General features: G+C 47.8%; 4 protein-coding genes and 1 long non-coding RNA gene across 5 annotated transcripts; 2 read left to right on the top strand and 3 right to left on the bottom strand.

The window, feature by feature from the left end:
• The first annotated feature begins 3,016 nt into the window (after window positions 1-3,016).
• Window positions 3,017-4,540, top strand: LOC125547595 (GDSL esterase/lipase ACHE). Its single transcript, XM_048711415.2, has 2 exons — window positions 3,017-3,365; window positions 3,450-4,540. Exons 1-2 carry the CDS (start codon window positions 3,125-3,127, stop codon window positions 4,373-4,375), a joined length of 1,167 nt encoding a protein of 388 aa, XP_048567372.2. The 5' UTR covers window positions 3,017-3,124; the 3' UTR covers window positions 4,376-4,540.
• Window positions 4,541-6,003: 1,463 nt separating this feature from the next.
• Window positions 6,004-7,666, bottom strand: LOC125542360 (GDSL esterase/lipase ACHE). Its single transcript, XM_048705369.2, has 3 exons — window positions 7,300-7,666; window positions 6,972-7,184; window positions 6,004-6,888 (listed from the first exon to the last, which is right to left on the bottom strand). Exons 1-3 carry the CDS (start codon window positions 7,556-7,558, stop codon window positions 6,179-6,181), a joined length of 1,182 nt encoding a protein of 393 aa, XP_048561326.2. The 5' UTR covers window positions 7,559-7,666; the 3' UTR covers window positions 6,004-6,178.
• Window positions 7,667-9,817: 2,151 nt separating this feature from the next.
• On the top strand, window positions 9,818-12,108 carry LOC125547594 (uncharacterized). The gene is given in 4 exon segments (XM_048711414.2): window positions 9,818-9,976; window positions 10,459-10,623; window positions 11,381-11,708; window positions 11,711-12,108. Coding segments are annotated over 4 exon segments (825 nt in total). The 5' UTR covers window positions 9,818-9,967; the 3' UTR covers window positions 12,034-12,108.
• Window positions 12,109-13,007: 899 nt separating this feature from the next.
• On the bottom strand, window positions 13,008-14,924 carry LOC147977773 (histone H2B.2-like). The gene is made up of 2 exons (XM_087514535.1): window positions 14,799-14,924; window positions 13,008-13,256 (listed from the first exon to the last, which is right to left on the bottom strand). Exons 1-2 carry the CDS (start codon window positions 14,922-14,924, stop codon window positions 13,008-13,010), a joined length of 375 nt encoding a protein of 124 aa, XP_087370661.1.
• A 4,056-nt stretch (window positions 14,925-18,980) lies between these two features.
• On the bottom strand, window positions 18,981-19,707 carry LOC147977772 (uncharacterized). The gene is made up of 2 exons (XR_015599504.1): window positions 19,565-19,707; window positions 18,981-19,432 (listed from the first exon to the last, which is right to left on the bottom strand). It is a non-coding gene; the product is annotated as an uncharacterized LOC147977772 (long non-coding RNA).
• Between the last annotated feature and the right edge of the window lie 3,076 nt (window positions 19,708-22,783).

The raw sequence follows: 22,783 nt of genomic DNA, 5'->3' as shown, positions 1-22,783 counted from the left end.
GTCCCGCCTAACCCTTTAGCGTTTGACCACGGGATCTAGTCCTTTGACTTTGCACGGACGGGCTTTGACCAGCGGACCTCCCCACCCGGTTGTGTTAGGTCAGCCCATAGGAACACTTTGGAGCAACATCCGGGCCAGACCCACAGCAAGATCCCCTCCGTGTAGACCCAATGCGTCCGTTTCCCCCCTCCAGGTGCCGGTGGCAGCGCCGTCCGTGAGGGGGGGCACACCCCGGACACGCGTGCCGTGCGTTTGCAACCGCCACAACACTTCCAGACTTGTGAGAGGCCGCCTACGCAAGATTTGGCGGCATGCTAGCCCCCGGAGGCCGCCGGCCACAGCCGTAGACGCGCGAAGGGCAATCCGCGTAGAGGGAATTTTCGGATACTTCTCCATCACCAAAAATTATGAAAAAATACCATCGTTCCTATAGCACATGTGCCCACGTCGTGCAAAAAAACTCATGATTTTATCGCGCTCCGAGTATTTAATAATATTCACGCCGCATCGTTACCGCAGAACGTCTACTACCGTGTCATCGCCATCCGTGAGGGGGGCCACGCCCCGGAGACGCGTGCCGCCTCTTCGGACATGCCACCACACCACCCCGCATGTATGAGGGCCCGGTGCGACGCTCCGGTGGCATTGCTACCCCCAGGGCCCCGTCCCGCCTAACCCTGTAGCGTTTGACCATGAGATCTAGCCCTTTGACTTTGCACGGACGGGCTTTGACCAGCGGACCTTCCCACCCGGTTGTGTTAGGTCAGCCCATAGGAACACTTTGGAGCAACAACCGGGCCAGACCCACAGCAAGATCCCCTCCGTGTAGACCCCACGCGTCCGTTTTCCCCCTCCAGGTGCCGGCGGCGGCACCGTCCGTGAGGGGGGGCACACCCCGGACACGCGTGCCACCTCTTCGAACATGCCACAACACCACCCCGCATGTATGAGGGGCCGGTGCGACGCTCCGGTGGCATTGCTATCCCCAGGGCCCCTGTCCCGCCTAACCCTGGAGCGGTTGACCACGAGATCTAGCCCTTTAACTTTGCACGGACCGCTTTAAACAGTGGACCTTTCCACCCGGCTGTGTCAGGTCAGCCCAGAGGGACACCTGGGAGCAACATCCGGGGCCAAACCGACAACTACATGCCCTCCGTGTAGACCCGATGCGTCCGTTTCCCCCCTCCAGGTGCCGGCGGCGGCGCCGTCCGTTAGGGGGACCACGCCCCGGAGATGCGTGCCGCCTCTTCGGACATGCCACAACACCACCCGGTTGTGGTAGGTCATCCCATAGAAACACTTCGAAGATGTGTCCCCTCCGTATAGACCCGATGCGGCTGTTTCCGCCCTCCAGATGCCGGCGGCGGCGCTGTTCATGAGGGGGGCACACCGCGGCGCTGCCCTCCAGATGTTTCGGCATAGCTGTTTTTGATTTTAATAAAATATAATGTTCTATATTCAAAAGAACATGACGGCACATTATTAATGTGCTCGAAAAAAATACAAACTATATATATATATATTCATAATCTATGAAAAAATTTACAAACTACACATATATTCATATAATACATAAAAAAGCATAAAAACATATGTAAAAAAAGCATAAAAACATATGTAAAAAAGCATAAAAACATATGTAAAAAAACACATGTAAAAAAAATAACTATGTCGCGCCATTGCCGTCGGCATAGATACGGCTGGGTTTAGGCGGGCGCCGTGCCACGGATCGATGACGTGGCGCCTATGCCGACGACTGCCGTCGGCATATTTGCGCCGCGGATCAGTGACGTGGCGTGCGGAGGTATGCCGACAGCCGCCCGTCCCGACCGTCGGCATAGCTTTGACGCCGTTAGCCGCTGGTCACGGGCGGGGTCGCCGGGCCCACATGTACGCCGACGGCTGACTTATGCCGACGGCCGCTGTCGGCGTTTATTAAACTAGGTCGACGGCTGATCTGTGCCGACGGTTGCCGTCGGCGTAGATAGGGGTAGCTCGACGGCCAGGATAAGCCGACGGCCAGGACTAGGCTGTCGGCATAGATCCAAGTAGGCCGACGGCAGCCGTCGGCATAGTTTTGGCCGTCGGCGTAGAGCCGTTTTCCGGTAGTGCCTTGCCCTTTGGCCCCGATTTGTTGAGCGAAGTTTCTCCTTGCCGTTGCATTCCTTGTCTTGGCAATGTAAGCAAGGGAGGCCGTCAGTTGAAGGGAGGAGAGATGAGAGGCAAGCAGACGAAGCGAGGCGAAGTTTGCCGCGATGAAGTCTAGACTCCTGAATCGAAAGATCGAGCACTTTCTTCTGCAAATATATGAGTCTTTTCTGCATCATATTATGGGTATAAGAAATTATTTAGATCGCCTTTAACATTCATCATGTTTCTAAGTTTTAGGTTATGAATTTATTTTAGGGTTCAAACTTCACCAAAGTTTATGAAACTTGCATACGTTCATATTATATGCAAAGAAGCCTTCACAATTTATATTTATGAAAAAAACGATGCTTCTTTCTCTTCCTTCTTCTTTCTTGAATTCAATATTTTTCTTACATCACGCCTATTCTTTTTCTTTGTTCTGCGCAATCTCTCAGGCAGAAGTAATGACGGTTTTGGCCACATCATCGTGGAATTAAACGTCGAATATTGTACTAGAGAGCAATCACGGGTAAAGCACGCCTAGTTGCTTGTCCTAACCTGCCTGCCACGTAAACACGGTGATAGTCCCGTCACTCTCTGGATATGACTCGGGTGGTGCATACTTGTCAGCAAGACGTACGCAGCTATCCTGGCTGAATCTTCTCTGCCCATCGATCTCTTTAGGAAATAGGATCACGTCGGAGCAGCAGTCCAACACGGGTGCTGGACTCCGACGACCTGCCGGTGCCGGCGTGTATGAATCCTGACCACTCCCATCCCATTCTTAAAAAGAAAAGGAAAAAACCGGACCAGCCCAACAGTAATGCATGTGACACTTAATATTCTGGTAGCAGGAAAATCGCTGCCGCGTCGGGGCAGAAGATCAACACGGATGCTGGACTCTGACCAGCCGGCCAGCGTGTAGTATAAATCATTTTCGCACCACCGGACGAGCGGCTGGAATTAAACGGCTTCAGCTCAACGTTGCACTACCATGGCGACCAAACTCATGCCCGCCGTGTTGCTGGTGATGCTAGAACTCTCCGTGGGGGCGTGGGCGCGCTCCGATGATTCGCCGTGTGCCTTCCCGGCGATCTTCAACCTCGGTGACTCCAACTCGGACACGGGAGCCTTCCCAGCCCTCTTCCCGGCGGTGCAGCCGCCCTACGGCCGGACCTTCTTCGGCATGCCGGCCGGGCGGCAAAGCGACGGACGCCTCACCATCGACTTCATGGGTACGTACGTCTATCCACAACATCTCAAGCGTAGCAGCTTTTTTCTGAGCAAACAACTCAAAACTATAGATTTTTCTATTGCAGCTGAAAGCCTGGGGCTACGTTACCTGAGTGCGTATCTGGATTCACTCGGGAGCAACTTCACGCAGGGAGCCAATTTCGCCAGTGCCGCCGGAACCATCAGACGGGTGAACGGGAGCTTGTGGACCTCCGGGTACAGCCCCATTTCCTTGGACGTCCAGATCTGGCAATTGCAGCAGTTCATCAACAGGAGCCAGTTCATCTACAACAACATAGGTGGAATCTACCGGGAGATCCTGCCGAACCCAGAGCACCTGGTCTCCAAGGCGCTTTACACCTTCGACATCGGCCAGAACGACCTCACCGTGGGCTACTTCGACAACATGACCACCGAGCAAGTCGCGGCCTACGTCCCCGATCTAATGGAGAGGATCTCGTCCGCGATCCAGGCCGTGTACGACCTTGGTGGGAGATACTTCTGGGTGCACAACACGGCGCCGCTCGGGTGCCTGCCGTACGCCTTGGTCTTCCGCCCGGACCTCGCCGCGGAGAAGGACGCCGCCGGCTGCTCGGTCGCGCTCAACGCCGGCGCCCGGTTCTTCAACGCGCGGCTCAAGGAGACCGTGGCGAGGCTCAGGGCGACGCTCCCCGGCGCCGCCTTCACCTACGTTGACATCTATGCCGCCAAGTACAGGCTGATAAGCCAGGCCAAGAAGCTCGGTTTCGGGGACCCCCTGCGCGTGTGCTGCGGGTACGGTGGCGGCGAGTACAACTTCGACAGGGACATCCGGTGCGGCGATAAGGTGCAGGCGAACGGCACGTCGGCGCTGGCGGGGAAGTCGTGCGAGGACCCGTCCAGGAGCGTGAGCTGGGACGGCGTGCACTTCACCGAGGCGGCCAACAAGTTCGTCTTCGATCAGATCGTGGATGGCGCGCTCTCCGACCCTCCCGTGCCTCTGCGGCGGGCCTGCCAGGGCAAACGGCAATGAGCATGACGTTCGTTAATTAGGCTGCGGATGTAGCTAGGATTTTTTTCTATGCACCCGTACTGTTGTTACAATAAAATCTGCAGTGAGTATCCGTACTCCAAATAAAATCTGCAGTGTATAAGTCATGTAAAAAAAATCTACGAATAAGGTGGAGCTTTCTTAAACGAGCGGGAACTTTTTTTTTTAGGACATAAACCAGCGGGAACTTTTTCTTTAGGACATAAACCAGCGGGAACCTTTTTTTTTTAGGACATAAACCAGCGGGAACTTGCCACACGTGCCCATCTCGTAAAATCCTGCATTCAGGCCGAAATGGCCCACCATTAGACATCACACACAAAATGGCTTTGACCTCATGTTGGGCCAGGAAGATCTTTATTGCCAGATTTGAAATATTGAACCTTCTGAGATCCCGTCTTGTTAATTCTCTTTGAAGGCTCTTCCGTTACCATATTACTACCTTCGTCCTGATTTATTGGCTCCCTTTATAATTTGTACAAAATTTTGATCAAATATTTAACTAACAAAATTTTAATGCATGTTAACAAAAATTATACCGTTGAATTCGTATTTGAACATAGTTTTCAATAATACAATTTTTTGTGACATGCATGAACATTTTGTTAGTTAATTGATTGTTAAAATTTGACACAAAATACAATGGAAACTAATAAACCAGGACGGAGGTAGTATTTGGTAATTCGGGCAAATTAAAAGCTGAAGAATACCAAGATTGACGATGATCCAAGGAAAACCTCTTTGAATAATCACGATAAAAATTCACAAAAAACTGAGAAGAACCGCATCTGCAAAAGGTTTACCATGTTTCTTCGATTTGGAGACCGTGCTCCATTTAGCCTCCTGTTCCAGCAATATAGTTCAAATTCCTTTTGAAAATTTGAGCTACCATTTAACCAAAGATATAAATGAAGATTGAATGTGGTATTTGCAATATATCCACCATTGTAGATGGATAAACCCACATCTTTTGAGGAGATAAAGAACTTGAAACACCAGTTTCTAAGGAAAGACACTTTGAAACGAATAGCATTGCCTCTGAAGCAAGATTAAGGATCAGACCAACTGAGTCAACATTGAGACAATTTTTTGGTTAGAAAATTAAGCCACCAAAAAGAATCCCGAACGACCAACCCTGCTCGAGCACAAATTGTCTTCAAAATCCAACCAAACCTGAAAGTTGAGGTCTGGAAGTGCCATGATCGGAAACCCGAAAAGAAATGGGACGGTGTGGTTGCTATGTTTAGCGGGTGTCCACCACATGGAGAGGGGTGGCTGACGCGGCCGGCGTGGCCAGCGCTAGGGGGGCAGTGGTCGCCACCGGCGAGGGGCTGACTACACGGAGGGGCTGGCGTGGGGCTAGGGCCAGGAGCTAGTACAGCTCGCACCCGAGTATACTGACATATTTGTCATGTAGCTCAACATATTAGTTGATTCAACTAAATTACAAATCTTATATACTCCCTCTGTTCACCTTTATAAGGTTTTGTAGATGTTTCAGACACTGTGCAAAACAACTCAATTTCACATGTCTGAAACGACTTATAAAAATGAACGGAGGGAGTACTATTTATTGCGTAAGTTCATCGTGCGACGTTACCATCCACACATAGCATTAGATATATATTATCCATAGATTTTTTTTGTATCACTTACAAATAGATACTCACTGCAGATTTTATTTGGAAGTACATATAAGCATTCCAGATTTTATACATATTTTATTTGGAGTACGGACGTTTGAAAAAAATCCGACATCGGCAGCCTAATAAATGAACAGCATGCTCATTGCCCTTTCGTTTGGCAAGCCCGCCGTAGAGGCACCGGCGGGTCGGAGAGCGCGCCCTCCATGATCTGGTCGAAGATGAACTTGTAAGCCGCCTCGGTCAAGTGCACGCCATCCCAGCTCACGCTCCTGGACGGGTCCTCGCATGACTTCCCCTCCATGACCGTGCCATTCACCTCCACCTTAACGCCGCATCCGATGTCCTTGTCGAAGTTGTACTCGCCGCCGCCGTACCCGCAGCACACGCGTAGAGGGTCCCCAAAACCGATCTTCTTGGCTTCGCTCATCAGCCGGTACATGGCGGTGTACACGTCAACGTAGGTGAAGGCGGCCTCAGGGAGAGCCACCCTTAGCCTCGCAACGGTCTCCTTGAGCCGCGCGTTGAAGAACCGGGGGCCGGCGTTGAGCGCAACGGAGCAGCCGGCGCTGTCCTTCTCCGTGGCGAGGTCCGGGCGGTACGCCAGGGCGTACGGCAGGCACCCGAGCGTCCCTGTGTTGTGCACCCAGAAGTACCTCCCACCGAGGTCGTACACCGTTTGGATCGCCGACGCGAGCCTCTCCATCAGGTCGGGGACGTAGGCCTCGACTTGCTCCGTGGTCATGTTGTCTAGGTAGCCCATGGCGAGGTCGTTGGCGCCGATGTCGAAGGTGTAAAGCGCCTTGGAGACCAAGTGCTCGGGTTTCGGCAGGATTTCTCGGTAGACTCCACCTGCGGAGGATAGGTCGAAGATCCTCCGATAAAAAAATTGTTGAAAATATATCGATTTTTGCATGGTGAAGTTTCATTTTCACCTATGTTGTTGTAGACAAACTGGCTCCTATTGATGAACTGCTGGAATTGCCAGATCTGCACGTCCAGGGAAATGGGGCTGTACACGGAGGTCCACAAGCTCCCGTTCACTCGTCTGATGGTTCCAGCGGCGCTCGCGAAATTGGCTCCCTGCGTGAAGTTGCTTCCCAGTGAATCCAGATACGCATTCAGGTAACGCAGCCCCAGGCTTTGAGCTGCAAGTCCGGAAACAAAACAAAACAAAAACCTTCAGTTGAGCTATTTGTTCAGAAAAAAATATCTAAACTTAATCCTAGTTACGCCCGAGATGTTGTAGATAGATGTGAGTACCCATGAAATCGATAGTGAGGCGGCCGTCGCTCTGCCTCCCGGCCGGCATGCCGAAGAAGGTCCGGCCGTAGGGTGGCTGCACGGCCGGGAAGAGGGCTGGGAAGGCTCCGGTGTCCGAGTAGGAGTCGCCGAAGTTGAAGATCGCCGGGAAGTCACACGGAGAATCATCAGAACGCACCCTCTGTAGAACCACCAGCATCACGACGAACATGATGAGTTTGTTGGTGGCCATGGTGGTGCAACGGCGAGCTGAAGCCATTTCCCGCCGCTCGATCGGTGGTCGTGACGGTGAAGTGGCTGGGAGAGGATTTATACACGCCGGCAAGGTTGTGAGAGTCCAGCACCCGTCTTGGACTGGTGCTCCGACGTGATCCTAAAGAGATGGGAATAGCCACGTTATGTTTGACAAGTAACCTCCCCACCTGATGTTGATGAACCACCCTCCAGAGAGTGACGGGTCATCACCGTTTGCGTGGCACGTTAGGACAAGCAACTAGGCGTGCTTGACCCTTGACTGCTCTCTTGTACAGTATTTGACGCTTAATTCCATGATGATGGTGTGGCCAAAACTGTTATTACTACTTTTGTCTACGAAATTGCGCAGAACAAAGAAAAAAAGGGAGTGCCGACGCTGGATGCGGATTTTTGGCTCTCGGGGGACACGTACCCCCTATATCCGGACGATGATGTGGCGCGCCTGGTGTCCCTTGGCAGCAGGGCGGTGTTTCTCCTTGTGTTCGACCCGAGCATGCCGATGATCCAGCTCGTGCGCGACCTCATCGAATGCGAGGATTTTAAATACAAGATCCAGGTGTTTACTGATAAGGACTCACTACTCCGTCCAATCTCTCGCTTGAATTACTCACATATACAGGTTACAAAGTGTTGGGGAAGAACAAGTTCCAGTTAAGTCTGATCTCTGCCAGGATAGGTTTTTTTAGGGGAAGGATAGCTTCTTCCTTGTGTTCTCTCTTGTATATGTAGTTGTGTGTCGTCGGGAGCTGGTGGTGGACTGAGCCTTGATCTGTCGTTTGCCCGCACAGCAGACGGTCGCTAACATCCCTCTCTTCTTGAAATATGCCAAAATCGCCATGGTAGATGTTACAATAGTAACCATCATTGAGGTCGACTTGAACAAGATCAAAGGGGGAGGCATCCTCGGTGTAGTAGTCGTGCCGTCGGGGACTTGCTCGAGGAAGGTGTCGAAGTAGTGGTGGTGGGCGACATAGACTTGATCGGAGTAACAGTAGGCTTAGTCAAAGCAGCAACAACGTCTGTGGAAAAAGTTCATCATTTCTTGGCTGTGAGCAACTTCTAACACTTACCCGTAAAACAGAACTTCTAACACTCCTCCCTCCGTGAAACTCTCTTTGCCCCTAAGCTGAATCTTTGAGGGAGATCGAAGGCTATCTCTCGGGATCCCATGGATTGTGAAGTTCCTTGATCTTGTTTGGGTCAGCGTGGAAGTCTTCCTAGTGATGGCCGAGATTAGTGTAGTGACTGTAGTCTTGGTCATGGTAGTGATCTTCATCAAAGTAGTAGCCGCAACCGAGATGAACATGGTTAGGAAAGGCCGCACGAAACATAGCTTTGTCAAAGGAGTAGAGGCAACCGAGATGGACAAAGAGTGTTAATTTCAGTCGAGACAGATTGCTCTCTCACCCCTCAATCGTATCAGACAAAGACCAATTCTATAAATATAAGAAAACTAGGAGAAAATGTGTTCCTGCACCAGTGAGAATATTTGCTCCTCCAAAGTCCACACAGTCCAGCATCAGCACGACGCCAAGCTACCAAATGTTGCTCAACCGAAGCAGCTGGGAAGCATCATCGCCCAGGATGATGACAACCTATGGCGTGAGCCAGGATCTCGCCGTGATGAGAAGTTGAGACCGAAGGGGTGACACATCGTTTCAAGGGAGAAATGAGGGCTCCATTATATATATCCAGCCGAAGTAAAGTGCCCATGACCATACCGGCACACAACATAACTCTCATTAGCGAACAACCAAACTTAAGCCAACACACGTATCAGAACAAGGAATAGTTATGGGAGTGGGAGGCGGCGGGATAACCTCCTCAAGATACTATTGAATTGGACATGTGCTTTTCCAAAAAAAAAAATGGACATGTGATTCATGTCCATCGTTACTACTTAGGACCAAGGGGCTCCTTTGACTTAAATGATTTCTATAGAGATTTTAGAGGATGAGAATACTTAGATTTTTTTTCTTATATTGGCTGTTTGATTCATATAATTGAACCCAATAGGATTTTTTTTCCAAGGATTATTTTGTACAACATTCAATAAAAAAATGCCCTGCAAAAATACATTCAATGAAAAATTAGTATCCTCTCAAACCTTTTAGAAATAATCTTTGCTTTTCCTGCGATGGGGTAAAACAAACGAGAATCTCATAGGATTCAGATAAATATGACATGCCAATACTATATTTTTCGATCCTAAAAAATCCTATGTTTTTCCTATTTGGAAGAGCAAGAAATATCTTCAATAAAAAGGTTTCCCAAATGGCCTACGGAGGCCACGGAGAAGACTGTTCATTCTCCATTTGTGAAAACCGCAGAGAGCTCGACGGGAGCTGGATTTGGGAGGACTGAGCGGGAGATCGATCGACGGAGCATCCATCCATCCATCCATCCATCCACCATGGCCAAGGTGAATGCCTCCCGCGCATTTCTCCCCGTCCAGTTTATCTTGCAGCAGCCGCCGCCGCGATTCACCGCGCGCGGACCTGAATGGGGTTGCCCGCTTACGAGGGTTGCGCGCGCAGCTGATGGGGAGGCGGCGCTGGTGTACGTGGAAGTGGCAGCCGCGGAGCTCGCCGCTGGCCGTGGCGGCGAGCGGCGGCGGCGGCCGGGTGTTTAGGGTTTGGGGGGAAAACTGAGCGTAGCGCGCGCGCTCGCATTCGAAGCGATTTTGCAGATGGTATCGCGAGAATGCTGGTTGCCATCCTCTGATCCAAGATTTTCTTGGTTTTCTAATTCAACATTTTGGTGTCCTGTATCAAGTTTTCGATCTGAACTTCTGCTGAAGCTGACAGATCGGCCATACATGTTATTTAGCTTCACTTCACTGTCATATATGGCCATCTGTATTACTGGTCAGTAACTTTGTATTTCGCTGGGAGCAATCTGCAGAAGGCTGGTGCGGAGAGGGACGCGGCGGCGGAGAGCTGTGCCAGAAAGAAGGCTAAGGTCGAGTCCGAGGCCAGGGCTGCTGCGTCGAAGATCACCGTCAACTTAGACCACAAGTTGCTGGAGTGCTCCGCTTGCTGCAGCCCATTGGCTCCACCCCTGTTCCAGGTACATAACAGAACCTTGTAGTGTGATGAACTAGTATTCCCTTTGTCAAATGCTTGCTCCATTTTACTAGATTCAGTTATACCCTGCAATTTAGTTCTGTGTTGCAGGTTATGATTTTCTTAGACATTCATCTGGTCTGGATTTCACCAAGTATCGCCATTAATTGACGTTTTATTTTTTTATGTTGATGTATTAATTGCTACTGATAGTTCACTTGTAGCAAATCTTGCATCAGTTATGATGTTTTGGTCAGTATTGCTGCTCATAGAATTCTGTTTTTCTTCTTTCTGATTTTAGTAGAACTGGTTGAATGTTACTAGGAAATTTAATAAAATCAAGATGTGGACGTATTTGTTCATTACAACTCATTTCAGTGTGTCTTTGACGTTCTCTAGTCCTTTTGGGTAAGTTCCCTTCCAGAGCAATCTGCAGACATATATTTTCTCCCAGGGCATGCCAATTGCCATGGTCAAGAGTGTATGATGCATTGCCAATCTTGGCCTATGAAGTATCAACTCTCTGGATTACAACTGTTAGTTGTTGAGTATGAGCCAAAGTTTAGAAAGGCCGCTATCAAGCTTGAACATGCGTGAAGATGCTATGTTTTGCATCACAATCGTAGAACTACTGAAGATATTATGGCACAAAACTGGCACAGCAGTGGTAATCCAGTGTTGTGTCATGCTTGTGCACTTGTCCTGTTTTTGACAGTTTCAGTAAAACCTGTATGTTTCTGTTTCTCTGTTTTTGTTTGCAGTGCACAAATGGCCACATCACATGCTCAGAGTGCCGCACCAATGCAGAGTACAGTTGCAGCTTGTGTGCCGAGCCCGCCAACACCCGCTGCGACATCATGGAGCGCGTACTTGGCGGCATGACCGCGCCGTGCTCGTTCCGGGAGTTCGGCTGCTCCGCGACGATCCCGTTCACGAAGAAGCTGACCCATGAAGAGTCCTGCCTCCATGCCCCGTGCCACTGCCCTATCCCCTATTGCCGCCTCTACGCCAACCGTGGCCAGTCCCTGAGCGAGCACATCGAGACGAAACACTGCTTGGTCCCATACGGCAACGCCACAGCCGGCAGCCTTTCCCCGTGAGGGTGTCTGACGATGAGCCGGTGCGCCTGGTGTTCCTGGACGCCAGGGCGGTGTTCCTGCTGGTGGTCGAGCGGAGTGGGCCATCGGGGCGTGCCGTGTCGGTGGTCAAGCTCGTCAGCGAGCTGGTCAAGGAGGAGGAGAAGGATTTCAAGTACAAGATCCAGGTGCATACGCGAGCAGGCGTCCTCTCTCTGTCCGGCGAGACGCAGAGCGTCGGGCGGCTGATGAGGCCTTACCAGGCAACCGCGTCGCTGTTTGTCTCGGACGCCGTGTGGTCTCCCCTGGATTCTCCCGTGTACCTCGAGTTTAAATGAATCTGGATAAGCTGTATGCCGTTCAGTTGGCAAACCTACCCCATCAGTAGGAGAATTCGGAGACTCCATTCTGTTTGTGCTCTTCTCAGCTGTGCCCTTCTGGTTGCTGGTACTATCTTATCTCTGTTGTCTTTCGAAGTTTGGTGATAGGATTACAATTTATGGTTTAATTAAGTTGAAGACATTTGTATGGCCAAGCACATTCAGATGTTCTGTTTGTGTTCTTGTCAGCTTTTGAACCTGAACAGTGAGTTGGTTCTACAAAATGGGTAGTGTCACTGAAGAAGAATGTAGGCAGCTGTTCTGAACTTACTCAAAAAGTAGTCCTTTCATGGAATAAGTGCAGATTTGTCAGGTGTTTGGTTCCATGTGCACTTCTTTTTATCCGACAGTGTGTTTGCGGTTTTTCTCTATATGCAACTATGCATGCATGTATTTATCGTTGAGCTTTTGAGCCCAAACTTTATTGGTTAATTCTTGTGAGTTGAGTTGGTTCTACAAATACAAAATGCAGAATGTAGACAACTGTCCTGAAATTACTCAACACTCGGAACATCACATTGCAGCTAGGAGCTGCTGGCACTATTTCAGTCCCTCAAATTCGGTACGACTGTTCGGTCATCTCTACAATCTTGTTAGCATCATCTGGTTGAACGATTTCTTCTTAGCATCATCTGGATGCCCATCTGATGTTTCTGCCCCATCGATCGCGCCCAAAAATAATAATTTTTTTACTCCGACAAGAAGAGCAAAAAAAAAAGCTCCAATTTGAGAAGCAGAGAACCTCTCTGCTTCAAACATCAGATCGGCATTCAAAGATCATCTGAACACGCCCAACATCCAAACAGCAGCATCGCTATTTCTTGGAAAATTACTGTCAATGCCGTTCCAATTGCAAAGCCAACATCGTCAGGAGACTACAGTCCAGCATCTGACTACAGAGGAAAACACACGAAGAAGGCGAGGAGCAGAGCCTATCTAGGAGGAGCTGAACTTGGTGACGGCCTTGGTGCCCTCGAGACGGCGTGCTTGGCGAGCTCGCCGAGGAGCACGAGGCGGACGGAGGTCTGGATCTCCCTGGAGGTGATGGTGGGCTTCTTGCTGTACCGGGCAAGCTTGGCGGACTCGGCGGCGAGCTTCTCGAAGATGTCGTTGGTGAAGGAGTTCATGCTGGGCATGGCCTTGGAGGAGATGCCCATCTCCTGGTGCACCTGCTTCGGCACCTTGAACAGGTAGATCCTAAGTTACCCGGATACTTCTGAATACTGCCGTATCAGGCGTATTGGATACTCGGATACGTTTGGATACTTCTCAAAAGTCAAAATATATCCCCTTATTTTCTGTTTTTCAAATAAATAAATAAAATCGGATACTTTGGGGATACCTGTGGGATACCTTGTGGACACAGGAAAATCCTATCTATCCACACCCACAACAGCCACCTCCCTTTTCATGCCTCATTCTGTTCCACCCCAAGTGCCCAAATGTGACCGAGCCTACTCTTCGGCAGCTTCCAATTGAAGTTGCAGCAGCTGAAGACAACTAAGATCATACTTATGGTACATTTTTCATGTTTCTATCACCTTGTTAATATCTTTAAACTTTTATATTTTCATATAACCATTATATCCTATATATTTTATTTATTTAACCAAAAAGGCCCATGCGTTGCAACGGAAAAAATATATTCATAATCTCCAATTGCCATGACCACATTTTCCTGCATCACCGAGATACACTATCACAATTTTTTAAATCATGAATTTTCTAAACTCGGTTAACGTATTTGAAATCATAAACATTTTTCAAATTCATGAACACCTTTATAAATTTTTGAACATTTTATAAAATTAAGAACATTTTGAATTCATGAACATCTATATTATTTTATCCGCAAAAACACTTTTATATTTTTTGCAAACATTTTTAACAAAATTGCACATTTTTTAAACAACTTTCTTGAACCCGCAAACATTTCTAGAATCGGCGAATATATTTTTGGAAATTGGTGGAACAATTTTTGGAACTCATGTACATTTTTTTGATTTAACGAATATTTTTTGAAATGCATGATCATTTTTTGAATCAGCGAGCATTTTATGTATGAATAAACTAAGTCACGAATAGTTTTTGAATTTTTAGGATATTTTTCCATTCATGAACATTTTTTGAATTGGTGAAATTTTGTTCAATTTATTAACAATTTTGATACATTAACTTTTACAAAATCACGATTTTTCATATTTCCCAAACATTTGTTGTCAAAATGTCAAACATTTTTTGAATAACCAACATTTTTACAAAAACATGAACATTTTTTGAATCCATAATTTATGATTTATTTTAAAAAAATCAAAATTCTTATATATTGCACTCCCAAATTATTTAATGTAGAAAAAAACCAGAAAAAAGCAATTTGAAAAACAGGCCGCCCGAACATGGGCCGGCCCAAACGGGCACGCTGCGTCTTCTCCTAGCGGAGCACTGTATGGCCTGGCCCAGGCGGGGGATTCCACTGTGTAAAATATTTTTGATCTTGTCTCAAAAAAAATATATTTTTGATCACTTATATGTGGCATTGGTGGGTAATATTTTAAAACTTGGGGAGCAATTTCTGCGACTTACCGCTAGAAGCAATATCCTCTTTATTATTAGGTATAGATATATACAAACGTATTCCCCTATCTGTACTTTTGAAAATTTGACGTATCCCGGTATCACAGTGTCCGTATCCATATCCGTATCGCCGTATCCGTGCAACTTACGGTAGATCTTGTACTCTCAACGCTCTTCTTGTCCGTCTTTCTCCCCTCCTTGGACTTCGCCGGCCGCTTCTTCTCCGCGGCGGGCTGCTTCGCCGCCACCGGCTTCTTCTCTGCCTTGGAGGCCATGGATGCAGCTGCGGTTGCTGCTGCTTGCCAGATGGAGGGAGCTGTTGTTTCGCTTGAAGAGATGCGTGAAATTGCAGAGCGGTTGTGATGGGAAAAAGGGGGCGGCGAGATTATATAGGAGGAAGGAGGCCAGCTTCGATTGGTGGATGATTGATTCCTCGGATAAGTGACGTGGCCAAAATTTGCCCTATTTGGGGAGTAAGGGCATCTTCAATGAAAGATGCCTAGATAGGCGCTTAGGGAAATAAAACAAATCTCACAAAAGCAAAAACCCATCAGAGCACTTATTGTTACATCGCTGAGTGCTAATTGCAGGGGCGCCTAGGGGACCGGCCGTTTCACGCAGCGCTCCATCTCGTACAAGAAAATAGCACAAGCGCTGGACTCCTTTTCTTGGGTCGGTGTCGCACCTGTCGCCAGGATTGGATGGCCCAACTGCACCATCGAAGAGGAATTGAATCATGGCACCACCATGGATTACGAGTCGAACGACGACTAGTCTACGAGTCGCACTTCAGCTGTCGACTCCTTTTCTCGTGTAGACTACAAATACGAATCGAGCCGTCGAAGGACTAATCGACGACTAGTCTTGACTAGTCGTGCATCTTGAGTCGTTCGACTCAAAAAAAATTCCAGGCTTGCTCCAGAGAGAGCTGCCTCAGCTGGGACGAGGCGCCGCCAGCACCCACTGGCCTGCCACCGCCGCCGCCACCCACCGCTGGGACGGCGGATGGCGCAGCCAAGTGCGGCAGCCGGCCGGAGCTCGTGCTCAGGCGGCGGCCATGGCCGTGACCCGTAGGCGCGCGCGGCCTTGAGACGAGAGAGGAGGAAGAGAGAGAGAGGGGAGAGGAAAGGAGGAGGCATGGTGGTGGTCGGCGGGCTCGCCGGCGGGAGCGGCTGAGGTCGGCGGAAGGCGGCAGGAGGCGCGGGTCGCGTGCTCTGTGCGTGATGGCGCTGGCGGCGGCAATTGGGTAGATCGAGAGCTAGGGTTCCAGTGGTTGGGGGACTAAGTAGGCTGGCCACTTGGGCCAAATGGGCCAGCTGGTGGGCGTGCTGCACGGTGCTGAGCTGGGCTGGGCCTGACAAGTGTTGACTAGCACTGCTGGTTTTATTATGTATATACTGTAATGTGCTGTACAGTTTACTACATACTACTACGTACTACTACTAGGTATTAGTAGTTGAGTACTACAGTACTATGTCGACTAGTCTAGCACTAGTCTAAGACTAGTCCGATTAGTCTATGAGTCTCAACCTCGGAACGACTCGTCGACTTGTCGACTCGTAATCCTTGGGCACCACGCTAGTGCCCAACGTTGTATATGCCCTAGGCGCATCTACAATGCCAGGCGCTATGCCCAAACACCAGGATTAATATCCTACTGAATTGGCAGTTAGACTAACTAATCATAGCGTCTTATAAAGAGATTCTTATAGAGTCAGTAACCAAGGTAATGCCCTCTTATGCTATGTCAGTGTTTAAATCACCAAAGGAAATTTGCAAGCCAATTGCCGATGAAATTTTGGGGTTTCGGTGGGGAGATAATGAAGAGCAGAATAAGATGCATTGGTTCGTGTGATGGAAATTGTGTATTCCAAAGAAGAAAAGGGGGACTGGGGTTTAGGGACCTTCATAGTTTTAATTTTGCTAGGAAAACAGTGTTGGCGACTGATCCAAAATCCAGACTCTTTATGTGCACAAGTCCTGCGATCTACATACTATCAAGATGGAAATATTCTTAAAGTTGGACCTAAGAATGGCTCGTCTTACACTTGACAGAGTATCGTAGCGGGTATTCAAACTTTTCAGCAAGGGTGCATATAGAGGGTTGGCTCCAGATAAATATATGGCAAGACCCATGGATTCCTACAAGCGCATCATGGAGAGATATTACGCCTAGGGGTGGAACTATGTTGTCTAAGGCTGGTCATAGTGGTTGTATCTTAGCTAGTATCATGCATTCGAGACTAGCAAACACGCTGATGCGGCAGACAATTAAAGAAGAGAGAGGGTAATTAGACTAACATAGGTAGATACCGAGCTTGGTTCCCGGTTGACAAGGCTAGATGGGCAGGGTAGTGAGCATATTAATCATGTTTGTTAAGACATATGCCGGTTACAGGTGCCTGGGAAAGTCAAACACTTTGCTTGGAAGGCGCTACATGGAGTCCTACCCTACCGTGGAGCTTTGGCAGCCCACATACCTTATTCACCACAATGCCCATGATGTTTGGTGGGTGCCGAAGACTTGCAGCACTATCTCTTCAAATGTCGATGTGTGAAAGAAGTGTGGTCTCAGCTAAAACTTCTAAATGCCATTCAAAGAGCAACTGATGTGGACAGGCCAGGCTTAGTCACTATGGAGATCTTATCAAAGCTTGATATGTTGCTTCAGATGGACTATCTGTGGCTGAACTGGCTGTTGTGGCGGCGTGGTACCTTTGGTGGGAACAACAACAACTTATGAAAGGAATCATGATTCAAAATCCTGTGAAAACAACATTGTCTATTCACGACTAGCTACAAATTACATCAAATCGATGTCTCCAAAGCTCCTGACTCAGAAGAACATATGCGGCAAAAACCGTCTCATGGACTAGTCAAGGTTAATGTAGATGCATCATTTCATGCATGTGGATACTTTACTCGAGGTTGTGGTGCTATCGTGCATGATGAACTAGCAGCAGTGACTTTCCGCATATCCGAGCTGTTGATTCAGCGGAGCTCATTGCAATTAGAAATAGAATATACTCATTGGCAAATTTGGAGTGCAACAATGTGGAGATTGAATCTGATTGCTCGTTTGCGGTGGAGGCAATTCAGCAATTGGACTCTTATTTAGGACCCGACATTGCATTGGTCTCTGAATGCAAGCAGTTGGTGATGGACTTTGCCAAAATATCATTTAAACACTGTTTCTGGGAAGCTAATTAACCAGGTAGCAGATGAGCTAGCTAAGCATTCTTTTAGTGCTAGATCTTCGGGTTCTTGGGATAATGTAATTCCTGACTTTGTTTCTCATGTACTTGTAAACGACATTACCATCATATGACAAATAAAGTCTATTTGCGGTTAAGAAAAAGCTACTCCTAGCGCCTTACTACATGGCATCTGCGCAAAGGGTGGAGGCGGACGCTTTGTCTTTTATTGTTCTTCTACAGGACTTGAGAGATGCATGTAGCGACAGATTTTTCATGCAGGGTTTTAGCGATTAAATATCGCCCGTTGTTAGTTCTCAGCATTGGGATGGAAAGCGCTAAGCTGTTTTTTTACAGTGTTTTTTTTCTTCATAAGCGTCTACACAAGCGCTCTACAATGGTGATGCCCTAATGGTCAATGTTTGGTTACCTGCATATCCCTCAGGCCCATGGGGTGCAATTTCAGGCCATTTGGTTGCCTGGACTACATCAAAATCCTGTCCTGCACGAACCTTAAAACTTAAAACACACAACTACCATGAAGAAAGTCTATTTAGTCACGTACATCAACGCTCAACAATCTGACTAACTACATGGCCAATAACATGGCGAGTAAGTGACAGTCATCTCACAAGTAATGATGAAAAAAGGTTGTCAAAAATGCTGATAGGGGACTAGTTTTCAGGAGGTCGTCGCGAGGAAGCTAATGATGTAATCGGATCATCGCAGGTTAACAGTTTTGGAGATAAAACTACAAACTCAAATTATACAAGATTCGTATGTGCATGCATTTCAGTCATATGATTTCTCTATTTCTGCATTTTTACAATCCTACGACTCAAAGAGGCCCTATCTTTCTTGAAGTTATGGTGAGTAGAAGTGTGTGTGTGTGTGTGTTTTGCAAAATATGGTGAGTAGAATTGTTGCTAAAGGCTCCATAGTAATATGAAAGACAACTGAGTAATATAATACACCTAATTTGTCATTTGGGCATGTATACCCATCGGTAATTGCTTTTGGGTCTCAAGCTCTGGTGAGCTATTATTCTGACGATGAAACTAAAATAGAGTTGCAGTTTTGAAATTCAAATTCAAATTAATGGTGCGACGATATGTGAATGGCAGCCTTTTAAAAAGCTTATTAGATGAAACGCATACAGTGCGTTTTCATTATGTAGCCAAGGTCACTTAGATAATGTACTACTACTCCTGTGTACCCAAATATAAAACGTTGCTGTAGTTTTTATATTTTGGGACAAGAGGTACTAGTACGTAGTAGTAGCCCGTACAAGGGGTCCCGCTCTATTTTATTTGCCGGAACTTCACGCCTTGGGGCATGGGCGCCGCCACCATGACTGCGCGCAGGGTCGAGGGGTGGGGTGAGTGGGGGCAGCTGCTCTCGTGATCGGCCCATCGGTGGTACGGCGTCATGGCGGCGCAGCCGCGCGAGGCGTTGGAGCACGGGAGCCGGACCGACTCCAGCATGCGCTCCACCGTGAAGCATCGACTGTACTGCGGCGACGGACCCAGCTGTGGCGTCTTGGTAACCTTGTCGTAGCAACAAGAGCATACAAGCATCCCAGCCGTGTCCTGCAGCAGCAAATTGAAACGAAACGAATTCGTCAAGTCAAGGATCGATCGAGAGGGTGAAGATGGATGCCGATCGATCAGTCGATGTTGGATTTTCTTTCAGCGATATATACGCACGGGCACGGCACGAACCTGGTAGACTGGAGGCTTGAGGGATTGCGAGCAACTGGGGCAGTTGAAACCTACCAGATCCACGGTCGCGTTGCTGGCCTCCTCCTTCCCCGGCACCGGCCTGCTCATCTTGGAGCTCTTCCGTTTCTAGGCTAGCTTTGTTTGGCAGTTGGCACTGGACCTGAACATTTGGATCGCTAGAGTACCCAGTATATATGCTCCTGGTCGCGTGGTAGTCCAAGAAGCAAAAGGAGAATTCTAATATTTCGACTTCCACTCCCCACTTCCCCATGCACTAATTCCAAGCACAAATAAATAATAACAACAACGAGTAACGAGGAGGCGAGTAGGATTTAATATGATCTCTGGTAGTGGGAACTTGTCATACTCCCACCATTCTCTTATACAAGGCCACTATAAAAAATACATTTTGCATCTATATAAGGCCACTAACAGTAACCGAGACAAAATTTAATGATATTTTCTCGTAGTAGCAACTTGTTTAATACTTGCATGCATGTAGTCATAATGATATTGTGCTATTTTCTTCTCATTCCTTCCTTGCATGCATGTGGGCGTATTAGTTGTCCCAGTTAACAAGAAGAAAAGTTGTCTTGCAAAGTAGTTATTAAATTTTACCTAGGTACCTATAATTTGAGTTTGTGGCCTTGTATAAGGGAATGGAGGGAGTAAGTGTTTTTTTCTAGATTGACGGGGAAAGAATCCCCATGGTTTGATATTTCAAAAAGATCTACTATCTCGCGAGCCATGAGAACTAACACAATCGATTAGCCGTACGTTTTCCTCTAGTTTGCAATAGAGGTCTGGTTACGGAAACATTTGCAACACAAGTTATATTGCGGGTTCTTTACAACGTAGGTTGTGTTGCGGGATTTCTTTGTAACATGGGTCGTCTTGCAGAATATTTTTTTCACAACATGGGCCGCTGCAGAATCTAGCCTTGTGTCAGTTTGCAACAAGGGACTAGTTGTAGAACCCCTTCTGAAACTATGGACCAGTTGCTGAAGATGGACACGTAGAGGTTGGCTCCCGACCATTTGATTAAGAACCCATCTAACGGACGCTCGCACAAAGATCGGCCAACTGAAGGGAATCATTTCCCATTCGAAAAGACTTTATTTTGTAGAAAATCTTGAGAGCTTTATTCAAACAAAGGAGCTCCTAGGATCATCAGCCATCAGGCTACCGATAAGGAACAACGGTACAGAGTCGAGCCAACTCTCGGCCACCATCAGCGAGCTGGCACGCTTCGCACAAAGATGGGCCGGGAAATTAGCAGACCTGTTTACATGCTAAATAACAAAGAAATTAAAAGACAAAGCATGTTGTCCAATCTCTACAAGTAAAGAATCCACAATAGAACGAGAGTTGTGGCGAGTGTTCCAGAGATTCATAATCTTTGGTCAGTCGGTTTCCATTACCACATGTGAGAATCCACACAAGCTAGCAAAGAGAACTCCTTCCCTTGGTGATAAGGCCTCGGCAATGAAGGGGTCTGTAACACCCACATGTGGCTTGCACCATGAAGCGAGCAACGCCATAGATGATGGAGCTACACTGCCGGCACCAGCGAGTTCTGCTTCAGAGTTTATTGCGCCATTTGTCTTAATAAACCCAATATCAGGGGCTCGCCGGCCGTGACCTGGCAGTATAGTCGCCTGTGCAATAGGGATATCTAGCAAGGCCAGATCTTCTCTTATGCGACGAACAGAGTACACCGGATCCACATGCTCCTTCTCACGAGTCCATTGATTCCGTGAATGCCAAATAGCGCACATCACCGGTACGCTCTTTGCTCTAACTGGATCCGTAGACCGATCATCACATAAAATATCTCTCGCCTAGGTGGTAGGATACAACCTTGGAAGATGGAAGTCGAACCATGTTTGCACTTCATCCCAAAATATGCGTGCATGGGAGCATGAGACCAATGGATGCATGAGATCCTCCTCTCTAGCCAGACAAACATTGCAACGGCTAAGAGGTTTAATGTGTTTATGCTTAAGGGTAGCTTCATCAGGGAGAATTCCGCGTAGTACTATCCACCAAAATACCCTCACCTTGGACACAACTTTGAGCTTCCAGAACGATGTCCACATCTGCTGTTCTGATTTTGAAGTACCGGTAACCGTCCCTTCCTCTAGGGCAACACACTTTTTTTGATTCACAAGAGTGCGGTACGCCGACTTGACAGAGTACACATCTGAATTTTCAAAAGCCCAAGCAAAGAAATCATCCCCACCACCATTATGGATTGGTATGTTCAATAGAGCTTCTGCATCCGGAGCTAGAAATGTTTCACGAACAAGTTCTGTTTTCCATGTCCAGTTACCATCATCAATAAGCTCGCTCACTGATTGTAGAGAGATATTAGTAGGTCTGAACGTAGGAGACATACGCATGGTACCTAGGATCCACTTCTCGTCCCAAATCGAGATGGAGTGACCATCACCAACGCACATGACCATGCCCGTCTGAAGAGCCTCCCGTCCTGCCACAATCGCTCTCCAAATATGAGAGGTAAACTGCGGGACTGTAGCTTGCATAAAATTTGAATCCGGACGTGTTCTACTTCGATTCAGAGGAAAATTGGATGTAATACGCTAGAGTACATTTTTTGACGATTTTTTTAGGCACAACATAGACGCAGACGCTTATGCATACGCATATATACGCCCACCCCTATGAACACACGGACGCCCACCCTAGCACCCTCGAAAGACTGAGTCGACACATCATCTTGAGATTAACAAAGTCGTCCCAAATGCTTTCGTAGTCGACGGGAACGTCCACTCTCACTGAACGCACATCGTCGCAAGGCCTAGAACAACTCAGCGAAAATGTGTACACCTGTAAAAGTCTATGACTGAACTCTGGTGGGTTAGGGATACCAGTGTATTCCTAACCATTCAACCATGGGTTGATTTGCAATTTTTTTATGACTAGATAACTGCACGCGCTAACAAAGTATCTATGACTAGGTAATTTCCCGTACGTTGCTATGGATGGTAAATAATTTGTAACACAACAATAGTAGATGAAAAATACACCATGATCGAATCTGCAGCTTGTCTTCTTCGACTGAGTTAGAGAGAAGAAGGAGATATATGAAATGTGTTTTCAGAAAAATCCAAACTGTACCTTCGATGGCCAGAGCCCCTCCATCACCACTGTCATCGACGCCATCCGCGATGAGGCTGCTTCTTCTCTGCCTTGGGC

This window comes from Triticum urartu, chromosome 3A (assembly GCF_056163025.1).
Source record: "Triticum urartu cultivar PI428250 chromosome 3A, HENAU_Tu73, whole genome shotgun sequence".
Classification (NCBI taxonomy): domain Eukaryota; kingdom Viridiplantae; phylum Streptophyta; class Magnoliopsida; order Poales; family Poaceae; genus Triticum; species Triticum urartu.
This window is presented reverse-complemented; position numbering and strand designations above follow the sequence as displayed.

Excerpts from the sequence above, each read along its gene's own strand:
- LOC125542360 (XM_048705369.2), bottom strand. The coding sequence starts at position 7,558 with ATGGCTTCAGCTCGCCGTTGCACCACCATGGCCACCAACAAACTCATC. Across the intron at positions 7,185-7,299 it reads CCTCACTATCGATTTCATGG|CTCAAAGCCTGGGGCTGCGT; the intron begins GTACTCACATCT and ends CCGGACTTGCAG. Across the intron at positions 6,889-6,971 it reads GTTTGTCTACAACAACATAG|GTGGAGTCTACCGAGAAATC; the intron begins GTGAAAATGAAA and ends TATCCTCCGCAG.
- LOC125547595 (XM_048711415.2), top strand. The coding sequence starts at position 3,125 with ATGGCGACCAAACTCATGCCCGCCGTGTTGCTGGTGATGCTAGAACTC. Across the intron at positions 3,366-3,449 it reads CCTCACCATCGACTTCATGG|CTGAAAGCCTGGGGCTACGT; the intron begins GTACGTACGTCT and ends TTTCTATTGCAG.
- LOC147977773 (XM_087514535.1), bottom strand. The coding sequence starts at position 14,924 with ATGGCCTCCAAGGCAGAGAAGAAGCCGGTGGCGGCGAAGCAGCCCGCC. Across the intron at positions 13,257-14,798 it reads TTGAGAGTACAAGATCTACC|GTGCCGAAGCAGGTGCACCA; the intron begins GTAAGTTGCACG and ends TACCTGTTCAAG.